The 11,514-nt window shown below is 43.0% G+C and overlaps 1 protein-coding gene across 1 annotated transcript; it reads left to right on the forward strand.

The window, feature by feature from the left end:
- The first annotated feature begins 176 nt into the window (after positions 1 to 176).
- phf23b (PHD finger protein 23b) lies at positions 177 to 5,553 on the forward strand. Its single transcript, XM_069672856.1, has 5 exons — positions 177 to 672; positions 2,228 to 2,259; positions 2,370 to 2,462; positions 2,568 to 3,183; positions 4,014 to 5,553. Exons 1-5 carry the CDS (start codon positions 645 to 647, stop codon positions 4,205 to 4,207), a joined length of 963 nt encoding a protein of 320 aa, XP_069528957.1. The 5' UTR covers positions 177 to 644; the 3' UTR covers positions 4,208 to 5,553.
- Positions 5,554 to 11,514: the final 5,961 nt, after the last annotated feature.

An 11,514-nucleotide genomic window follows, 5' to 3' on the forward strand; every position in this document is an offset into this window, starting at 1 on the left:
TCCCATGATTCCCGTTGCTTTACAGTATCCTCATATGTGGTAAATGTAGTTCAGCAGCATGTACTACCATAGTTTGTGTCAGGATGAATGACTTACACAACAAACTTCGTTACCCAGAACACCTTGCGGGGAACATTGCGCTGGCAGCCTCAAGAGGTTTCTGCCGCGCAGCGAGAAGACCGTGCGGAATAAAGTCAAAACTCCCGTCGTTTTGTGTGCACACAGCGGAGAAACGGAGAGAAAACTTCATTGGAGAAGTTCCCAGTTTGGACCTATATGAGCTACTACTCGCGTTAAACTGAGGAGTTTCAAAGTTCTGCCATATTTTATCACGGATGGTTATATAAATGTAGTGACGGAGAAAACAGCGCGTTAAGCGACAGAGGAATTAGTATGTTGTCGGGCTGATAACGTGAGTGTGGCGACAGTTCAGGCGGTTTACCTCTGGGACCAGGGAATATTTCAATTTCGGTGTAAAGTGGAGAGTTTTACAGGAAGAGTCTCCTCGGGTTGTTGCTGCTGAAGTTGCCCGGCGGTAAGGTGCAACCACGCCGGGGAGAGGCAGAGTGCGACGGCCGATACTCTCCGGCTAGCTCGCCTGCTGCTTCTGTTTCTGGGATCGAGGCCTGGTCGGTGAGGCGACAATGCTTGACATAATGTCCGAGCATCAAGGTATGTTTAACCAGAGTCACTAAAAACCTGTGAACACAATAACTCACATGTGGTGTCAATTTATTCAGTTTTGTTGTATTAAGGACAAAACGACAGCTAACGTTAGTGTTACGTATGGTTGCGTACATGCTACATTAATAACACGACCTGCTGTTGAGCAACTTCAGCTCTGTCGTCAGATGCCTTTAAAGTTATAAAAAGTAAATATCTGCTCTCCGTTGTGTTGTCACTATTAATACATCTAACTTGATGTTATCGTGTTTATTGCTTAGGTAAATTGGCTTCATGTTTAGTTCACGCGCCGATGCAGCTAGCTTAACGTGAAACTAACGGCTAACGGTGTCCTACAACCTCTCACGTGTCAGTTTGACGTTAAATAAACACTTAAAATCACTTGTCAGCCATGAAAAATATGTTTAAACATGATCTCAAACTTAAATGCTGACATTAGGATCGATCAAACCTTGCTAACGCTAAGCTAACTTTGCTAACGAGCCTCCCACTTCCATTTCAAGAGAGCTAGCGTGTTAGCATGGCTCACCGTTAGCACAAGTTACTCCTTTTTAAAAATCACGATCAGCCGTTATCTATTTCGAGTTTGAGTGCAACTAGGGCATTAACACATTCGCATCAGTGGAACCCATATTTGCCATTTACTTATCCCACCATTAAGTGTTAGTGTTAGCGTCTCCTCTAAATGTCAGCTAACGTTAGCATGTAGCACCCAGACAATACAAAATGACAAGTTTACTGCTTGGCAACCAACAAACTGAGCTCTGTTGACTGTCTTTTTTTCTAATTAAATATTAGTTTTATCTTCGATGTCTAATCGACGAGGATTTTTCCATTTCTGATGTCCTTATATCCACTCTTTGCATAAAGTTCCGATAGTGACCAAGTGACACCGGTTGCGGTTGTTTGCAGACGCATTAATATCCGATGAGTAATTTGCTTATTTCTGCTCAAACTGTTCACACCGCTCAATTTAAAGTAACTTAACAGACACGACTCTTCAATAAGACCCCCGTGCTCATCACTAATAACCCAGATTAAGCTATTGAGCCGTGTTAGCAAGCTAACCCTAGCATTAGTCCACATGTCTCATTGCACCCCTCTGTAACCGTGTGCCTGATAATACTGTGTTTTAAGAGTCAGTTAAAATTATAAGGCAATGCTTTACTTAAGACTGCTATAAACAGCATATGCACATCTAAATTAGAATGCATGACACAAAACATATCTTCCAACACAGCCTGCTGATACATTTCTCTTAGTTTTACTTTTTTTTCATCATGATAAATCAAATACATTGACAAAACAAGAGAAAAAAATGTCCGCTGAGTGAGGAATGGGCCCCATACTTCATTAAATAGATCCTCCCTCACAGCCACTCTATAGGTAACCCCCTCACAGCTTGCCATCGCACTTAAAACCTTTATCCATTCTCTAAATGTGGACATAGTGGAAGATTTCCAGTGACGTAAAGTTAAGAACAAAATTATTTCACGTCCATTTTAACTGTATGACTAATATATTTGTTATTATTTTTTAACAGATTCGCTGTTGACATGCAAAACGGAACCTTTGGTAAGTATTTAAATACTTCTTTGAATTCTCCTGCAAGTCGCTAATTAAATAGCTTTCTGTTTAGATTAGCTTCGCTTTCTTAAACAAAGGTGTGTGTGTGCTTTCTGCAGCCCCCAGAGAGGAAAAAGAGGACTGTTGAGGACTTCAACAAGTTCTGCAGCTTCGTCCTGGCATATGCTGGCTACATCCCCAGTCCAAAGGAGGTAAGCTGCTATGAATGTCACAGTGGATATAAGATAAGGACTGTTATTGCCTGGCTTTGTCAAGTGATGAAGAAATACCAAGATGTTTGTGTTTTTCTCTTGTAGGAAAGTTCATGGTCCCCAACATCATCCAGCTCTGCACACAGTTCAGGGTTGTCAGCAGATGGAGGTGGTGGAGGCAGTAGCTCAACGGGCAACACTTGGGCAGATGGAAGCTCCGACATCCACACCATCCACACGTTTGTCCGTAAAGCTCGAGCAAACAAGGGCAAAAATATCCGACGCATGCACTCTGATAGCACTCTACTGGACAAGATGCGCCTGAAAGACTCCTTGTATGAAAGCCAGGCCAGCTCTAAGGCCGAGCGCAAGAAGGACAAAAAGCTGAAAAAGCTGTCGCTGGGCTCTGCCATGACAGCGCCGGACAGCGGCAGCAGCGAAGGCGAGAAAAGAGCGCGCATCAAGCGCAGCAAAAACTCAAAACAGCCCAAACCTAAGAAGCTTAAAAGTTCGGCTGCTCAAAGCGAAACAGACTCTGAGGCACGGCACACGCACGCAGAGGTACGACCCGTCAGAGACGAGCTGATGGAGCACGGGGGCTCCCCCACGAGCATGCAGGGGCTGGGGAAGATGCAGCCGGACGAGTCGATGAGGGAAGCGGAGATGAGCTCCAGTGAGGGGGAGACGTGGATCGCCGATGAAGACATTATGGTGGAGTCAGGTATGACCGCATGCATTAAGATGTTTATGTTTTAATTTATGTCTTTTTTGTAGGGATGCACAATGTTATCAGCACGTTATCGGTATCTGCAGATAATGTCATTTTTCTGCCGATTTTTTCCGCTGCTAAAACAACGCTTTAATTCTAAATGATCGATGATTCCCTATAAAAGCTTGACGTTATGCAACGACATTAACTCGACACGAGTGTGCTCGCACACTGCCTGCGCAAAGTTATTAACAACATACAAATAAAGACTAAAAAGTTACAGAAACTCGAGCTGATGAAGAGAAGTTAAACAACTTTCATAACTCTTAACTAGCTAACGGTTAGCTCACATTCTCTCATTTTACCGGACTGAACAACATCAAACACGCCGAAAATACACTCACGGCCGAAGCCAACGCTAACGGAGTGCAACATAAAGATCAAAACTATTCACGGACACACACACGATAAGGAGACTGTCAGCGATCACTGATGTCTCCGTTGTAGGTGTAGTAAACAAGTCCAGGTATGTCTCCCTCACTGTCGCGTTTTGGGCAGATGCTGCATTCAGGTGTGCTCAGCAGCGTGAGTGATCAGACACATGACCTTTTATACAACACCTCTTCCGTCAAGCGTAAAGACGGGTGCACGAAGTCTGCGGTATGACAGTTTTTGGTCACTACAAAAAGAGTAAGCGTGATATCAATTCCACTACAGGGGAGACTTGATGCTCTCTGCAATTAGGTGGAAAAAAATGTGCATAATATATCGGTAAAGAAAAATATCCCTAACTTTTTGTGCACAGTTCTGTCGTCTAACTCTGCTCTCTTTGATCACCACAGGGGACGATTCATGGGACTTGATCACCTGTTACTGCGGGAAGCCATTCGCAGGACGGCCGATGATCGAGTGCAACCAGTGCGGCATTTGGGTGCACTTGTCGTGCGCGAAAATCAAGAAGTCCAACGTCCCCGACATCTTTTACTGCCACAAGTGCAGGGACATGCGGCGGTCGGGGCACAAAAAGGACCCCTAGAGATCACGAGGACGGGAGGGACTTTACGCGCTCCCACGGTTTTTTGCTGTCCTCTGACACTTTGTTTTCTTTGATGCCTACAGCCAAAACAGCCTAAATTATCACCTGGATGGCGACTGTATTGTCACTTTTTTGGATTTCTTTTTGACAATCACAACCATTCTTATTTATCCCTCATTTTATTTTTGTTTTCTTTGGCTACTGTGAAGAACTGGACAGGAGGCAACGGCGACAGCGGAGAATCCTTTAATTAATTCCTGCATTAATTGGCTTCATGGTTGTAGACTGTGCTGTTGACTGAAGGTGCATTTTGTTATTTCTTGATTTTATTTCTTGAGGAACAAATCAGTGAGAATTTCCTTTCGTGTCTCGAGGAGTACAGATTTCAGTTCGACTTAAAATCAATGCAAGTTGAGAGAGAGGGGGGGGAAATGTCACTCCTGTGTTTGTCTCGATGCTCGGCGGGCAGCTTGTTTTTATTTTCAGTCTGCGGTTTATTTCTGACTTTGCGTTTTTCTCAGTGACGATCACTGAACTTAAAGTAGAGACACACTCCTCTAGAATAAGCAATCTTTGAATTCATAGAATCCGTCAACATTAATTGCTACATTTCAAACAAATCCTCGCGGCAGTGCACTTTTTAACAACCCAAATACCGCCCCCAGTGCGTACACGGGGGGGTATTTGGAACCTGACAAGCTACGGCTAATTAAATCTGTACTATGTTAGCATGTAGCTGTGTACTTTCATGACCGAGCGCTTAATGTTTCTCCCTGTCTGGCTTGTTTAATCAATCATCGATAGCCATTTTTATTTTTACCACGAACAACATTTAACGCTGTTTTTGTTTCATGTGTGTTTTTTGTTTTACATGTTCATCTTAAACGAGGGTTGCTGTAAGAGTAATGGTTCGGCAGTGCTTTACGATATCAAAGTAGCTCTGAGGCTTGTTTATGAATGGTTGTAAAAAAAAACAAAAAAAAAAAACTTTCTGTTTCATGTTTATTTCTTATCTTTCAGAGAATGGACATAAGATTGTCTCACATCGAGAACAAAGTTTGTAGTGTACAGAAAATAAGTTGACGCCGCGTAGGTTTGTGGCGTTTGTTTATGTTGTTTGGTTTTACCATGTGCTTTTTTTGTTTTGTTTTCTTTTGTTGGCGGGAGTGTCGGTAAGTCTCCAGTAGCAGTTGCACTCTCTCTTTGATTCTGTGTACATATCCTGTTCTTTGACAACTGTACATATGTGAAAGTGAAGAGAGAAAATACCCGAGCAAAATCTATATTTTCTGCAGTCTGATATTGTTTTCTTTAACTGTAGCTTAAAAAATAAAAGTCTTTGGGAACATAAAGGTAGCATTTAATATCTTTTATTGACAACTTTCAAACATTTCATCACATACAGGCACACGGCAGTGTTTGTCATGTTTGAGTCTTCCACCACTAGAGGGAGCCGGCGGATGGTCGTCTCACTTGTTAGTATGGCAGTGAGTTAAATAGGACTTAATGAATAAATATCATCACACAAGAACTGACAGTTAAAAACATGAGGAGCTCAGATGCCGGAGTTTCTCTTTAGTCCATGAACGCCTCCAAGGCGACGTCAGGTTCATCCTGTAACACAAACAGTTTCACATATTTTAGCGCCATGTCTCTGGTAGTCATCACTGCTAAAGATTATAATTTAACACCTTTATGTACACAATATTTAGAAACATGTCTTATGAGTGTATGTTTGTCTTGTAGCTCACCTTTCTGTTTCTGGAGCTGGACATCTGAAAGCTGCCGATGGAGTCCAGAGGAGCAACCTTCCTCCTGTAGACACAGAGGCCACACAGAGCCCGTTACATTTAACTGCTGTAGTGTGAGGCAACTTAAAATGTAGAAGGTATACTTTTCATTCACTCTGTCGCACATGTTCCAAAAACAACTCCAAACTTAATGTATTTAAAAGGACACAAAAGCAGTGCTCTCACGAGCTCTCTCACCTCTTCTCGCTGGCTTTGCGGTTGTGCTGGTTGTGCCGCTGGATGGTCAAGTGCTCCGTCGGGGCGGCAGAGTGACTCGTGTGGCCGTCCAAATCTCTGCCCACCTCCCCGGCGTCTCCCACAGAGAGGTCGCCCTCATCTGAGCGATCAGGCAGGCGGGGGAACAGCTCTTGGTCCATCCAGTTCACTTCCTGAGGATAAGAAATGAGATTATTTAAAGACAAACTATAGACTGCTTCAACCTTAAATGTAGCTCTTTGAATTGTCCCAAAAGGTGACGAGGATGTTGGAGGCATACCCGTTTGTTTCTGCTCGGCAAAACAGCAGCTGACATCTCCTGCAGCAGCAGGATAAGAGCGAGGAAAGGGAGCACACATCTGGAGGGAAACATCTGCACAGGCAAAGAAAGTCAGAGTCAGTGAAGGGAACACGGAGGAAATCAAAGCTTTAAAGGAAACAACCAGCTTACCTTCAATCGTCACTTTTCTTTATGGACTTCAAGGCTGATGCAAAGGCTGAGACGTCTCTGATCTGTTGGCCAGAGTGGAGGGTATTTGTAGCCGTGCATGTAGGGTGGGTTTATATTATGGGCTGGCATCAGGGGCTGTTTAGGCTAACTGAGTGTGTGTGTGTGTGTGTGTGTGTGTGTGAGACTTCAGACGGCCAATTACATCTGCCGCCTTGTCTCCTAGTTTTGTCATCATTAGTTTCAAACCTCTGCAGCGGCTCCTGAGGGATCTGAAGTGCTGACAACATGCCCCGACACACACACACACACGCACACGCGCGCACACACACACACACTTACACATTGTTCTAACCCTGTGTCCTCTCTTATTTCCCTTCAGCTGATATGAGGGGCGATCAGAGTGAGATAAGGTCATTGTTGTAGCTTTCTGTTCGTTGGCTCGTCTTGGGGCGATACATGGCGCTCAGGCTAGTTTCAGCTGCTCTCATATACACATCTTTTCTCTCTCAACAATGGTAAACCAGAAACACACTGTTGGACATTTTTGTCTATTATTGAGTTCTAAAAGCCCCCCTCCAGTGACAATCCAGTGTGTAACCTTGTGAACATCTCCATGTGGTGTTCTTCATGTGCTACAAGACACATCAGGGACAACGTGAGCATCATCTCCACGGCTGAGCCTGTCTGCTTTTAACCTGCAGTGTACCAAGGACAGGCTGAACAACACGTGTTCAGATCGGCAGGTTTGTGACGTCACAGACCTGAGGAGCCAATCCCATTAATGGACGGGGCGACGCTATGCATATCATCATGTGTAACCTATGGCAACCACTTTGGCGATGCACGAGCCAGCTGTAACCGTCATCGTCATTTTTGCAAACTCACTGCTAACGTTAACGTTACTGCTGCTAATGACTACATTTCAAGCTAGCTAAGTTTCAACAAGTTGCCGCTAAACGATGGCAGAGACGTGTTTTGTTTTCACGACGGAGGGGGCGGTGCATGTGTGGGTTACCCTCTGTGTACTCCGGCTTCCTCCCACGGTCCAAAGACATGCTTGTTAGGTTCATCGGTGACTCTAAATTGTCCGTAGGTGTGAGTGTGAGCGTGACAGGTTGCCTGTCTCTGTGTGTCCTGTGATTGACTGGCGATCAGTCCAGGTGTAACCCCGCCTCTCGCCCAACGACAGCTGGGATAGGCTCCAGCCTCCCTGCGGTCCTGAACAGGACAAGCGGTGTCGACGATGGATGGATGGATGGAGCCCTAAAGTCTTGTTTTTTTAAGGGAAGTGAGTATATGAACACTGTAAACAAAAACAATTCCAGTAAAGACACAAAAGTGAAAGTAGCTGACTCAAGAGACTCAAACATGCTGACATAAACTGCTCTACAAAATACAAGTATGAAATACTACACTGTAAGAAACAAGATATTTAGGACTCAACTGTAAACTATTCTTCACACAATGTAATTAAATCAACAAGTGTATAAGCAGTGGTTTTTAATCTATGAATGCAGGAGTCACAGTGTGTCTGTGTTTGACAGGCGGTTAGAGAAGCACAGAGACAGAGAGATCACAGATAGCCTCAGGACCCCGGTGTGTGCGGTAATCTGGAAAACTTGATCACTCTGCTTCGCCTGACTTCACCCACAGATTGCCTCCCAATCCAGACCACACACAACAGCCTCCACCCCTCCTCCTCCTCCTCCTCCTCCTCCGCGCGCCTGCCTGCTGCCTCCGCCTGCAGAAGCCCAAACAGAGAGGAGACAGAGTCGCAGGGATGGATGGAGAGATTGGCGGAGTGGGGCGGAGGGGGTCCTCTTGGAGCGTATGCACATTCAGACACGTTTTCACTTTTCCTCCTTTCCCGCCCTGTCCTAATTATTTCTATTTCGGGACGCTGAGGCCCACCAAACATAGAGCTGCTGCTGATAGATCAGCCGTGTATAAATAAACCCGGGCCGGGCTGTGTGTGAGCAGGGGCAGATAGGCTGCACTGATTAGCTTCATTATCAGGGACAGGCCTCATTAGGAGCCTCGGCTGGGTGTGCGACTCTGTGTGCGGGTTGTTTTATTGTAAGGCAGGACCGAGTGTCCTAACAAAGACGTACACTTACAATGAAGCCTTTAAAATGTGGGACTTTTGTTTGTCCCGCACTTCTGTCAGGAGTTAGTTCAGGGAGCGGGTCTCAGGGTTCGAATGAGGATCAAGAGAATGCCAGTACGACTTGTTTAACTTGTTTATGTTAGATAAAACCTACAGTATTGGCTGTGTAGTATCACGTCAATGAATAAAAGCCTGTCTTTTGAGGAAAAGTTCTATATAAAAAATACAATAGTACAACCAGCATATTCTTAGCTTAGCTTAGCTTAGCTTAGCTAGAAAAGTTAGCCTAGCTCTGCCCAAAGCTCACAGAGGAGTTTAAAACCGTCTCTTTGTTTCATCCAAAATGTGAACTTTAAAACAGAAAGTTATGTTTTCATTTATCTTTGATTAAAAAGTGATCAAACTTAATCTTTACCTTAAAACATGATTATAATCCTGACCCTGAACAAACGAAGGGGGGGCCCACCAAACATCAGTATCGGTAAATACATACTATTTATGTCCATGTATTTTGTACCTGTAATCTTTTTATCATCATTAGAATAATTATCTTTGGAGCTATTTCTTTTCTTGTTCTAAGCAAAGATAAATCAATCATATTTAATTACAATGTAGGCCTATTGTACGGAAGCCTCCCCCGGGCTCTCCGGCTTCCTCCCACAGTCCAAAGACATGCTCGTAAGGTTCATTGGCGACTCTAAATTGCCCGTAGGTGTGGGTGTGAGTGCGAAAGGTCCTGTGATTGACTGGCGACCAGTCCAGGGTGTAACCCCGCCCTTCGCCCAATGACAGCTGGGATAGGCTCCAGCCCCCCCGCGACCCTGAACAGGATAAGCGGTATAGATAATGGATGGATGGATGGATGGAAGCCCTAAGCAGACATGCATCCATACATTTTATTTTAAGTAACTTCTCAACGTATTTTACTTTATTTTTTAATTTACTTGCACCACTGTAACGTCAGATGACCGTGCTCGTATCCCCAGAGCTGCAAAAAGCACAACACAAACATAGAAACAGGCAAAACTTACCTCATGATTGTGACCAATGGCAAATTGTAACATCACAGTGAGCAGCCTGTTGTTTAGTTTTCTACATCGTGGAAAATTATCCGGTTATCACAAGAAAACCAGCTTTATTATCTTAAGATATCAACTGGAAATGACTCTTTATCACGGGGGAAACGAAGTTAAAAAAAAGTATGAACGCATGTCCGCTTAGGGCTTCTGTACTATTGTCCTTTGAAATATCACTTAATCATGCTCAAATTAGTATTTGTGCAGCTTTGAGATGTATTAAACAAGTATACAGACCAAGTTCAACAGATTAAGAGGAAGTATGAGAGTATAATATACATTTAAGTAGCCTACAGTTTACATAAGGGTGACAAGAGTAAGTTATGGTGCAGGCTTGGAAATTAATTGAAGGTTAAAAGAGTCTAGTACATCTGAGGCCATCAATATTTTACCCCCCTCTCTGTGTGTGTGTTTGCATGAACATGATTCAATCTTTCAAGGCTTAATGTGTCCTCTGCCTGTGTGTGTGTGTGTGTGTGTGTGTGTGTGTGTGTACGTGTGCCCGAATGACTCTTCACACCCCGCCCTGGTTCAGTGCCCTATAAGTACCAAGCATTGCAGCAGGTGCCAAATATAGAAGCAACAGAGACTGTTCCCTCCACAATGTGGGCAACTTTACACCAGGATTCATACGGAAAAAAACAGGACATGATAAATAACTTTAAGATTGATTTGTTCTAAATTAATGTAATAGGCATTTGTGTATTAGTTGTCACTGCTGATAAATGAAAAAACTGGTCCATTTCTAACACATTTAACATGTTTGTCCGACACTTTATAAGTCTGCTTCAGCACATTTTAGTGGGAATTATTTGACTTTTTACTTCACTAACTTTATTAAACAGCTATAAGTTGGAAATTCAACATAGTGTACCAAACATAAGTTCTTAAAATACAATATATAGTCAAAGATGGAACTACCAAACTGTAGGTTACATTAAGTAGTTGAAAATAGTCTGGTTCTTCTCCCTACACCAGCTAAAACATTTATATACTGCTCCCTCAATAGAATAATTCAGTCCAATAAAACCTAGCTAACTTTTGCTGCTTAGTTCTGCACTTTTTTCTTGGTAAAAATTAAGAATAAATGACTTCATCTTGTATTGGAGTATTTTACAGACAATTAAAACCATAGGAGTAAAAGATTTCCAGCAAATAGCTGTACATTTAAACGTTTTATTTTGTTATTATTTATTAACTTGGATTTTTCTTTTTATAGCTGCATGTTTAACTTTGGCCACTAGGAGGCGAAAGAGCTTCAGACAGACAGTAAAGTTAACATTTAACGTGCTAGCAAAGAGTTGTGTAGCTACACATCCAGCAGACACAAAGCCACAACAGCAGTTGATCGGAGGTAAGTGCAGCTTTAATTTAATTTTATATTTTATCTAGCTATACTATACATTTTTTAACGGTTAGTTTACTCAAGTTTAAAGAAACACTTTAGCATGGCAGTTAGCTAAGTTAGCTTTTAGGCTAGCAAATTCCGTTTTGTCAACTGTAGCTAATTTGTTTAATTTACAGATAATTTTAACTTGGCCTTGATATTTTTTTTGTTTAGTATTGTTTGTTAACTTTCATTTACTTGGAGTCAGTAGTGGAAAGTAACAGAGTACATTACTATACTTACTTATCTACCACTTTCAGATAGCCGAACTTGTGCTTAA

This window comes from Semicossyphus pulcher, unplaced genomic scaffold (genome assembly GCF_022749685.1).
Source record: "Semicossyphus pulcher isolate SPU_LCO1_2020_fin unplaced genomic scaffold, fSemPul1.0.p SCAF_21, whole genome shotgun sequence".
NCBI classification, from domain to species: Eukaryota; Metazoa; Chordata; class Actinopteri; order Labriformes; family Labridae; genus Semicossyphus; species Semicossyphus pulcher.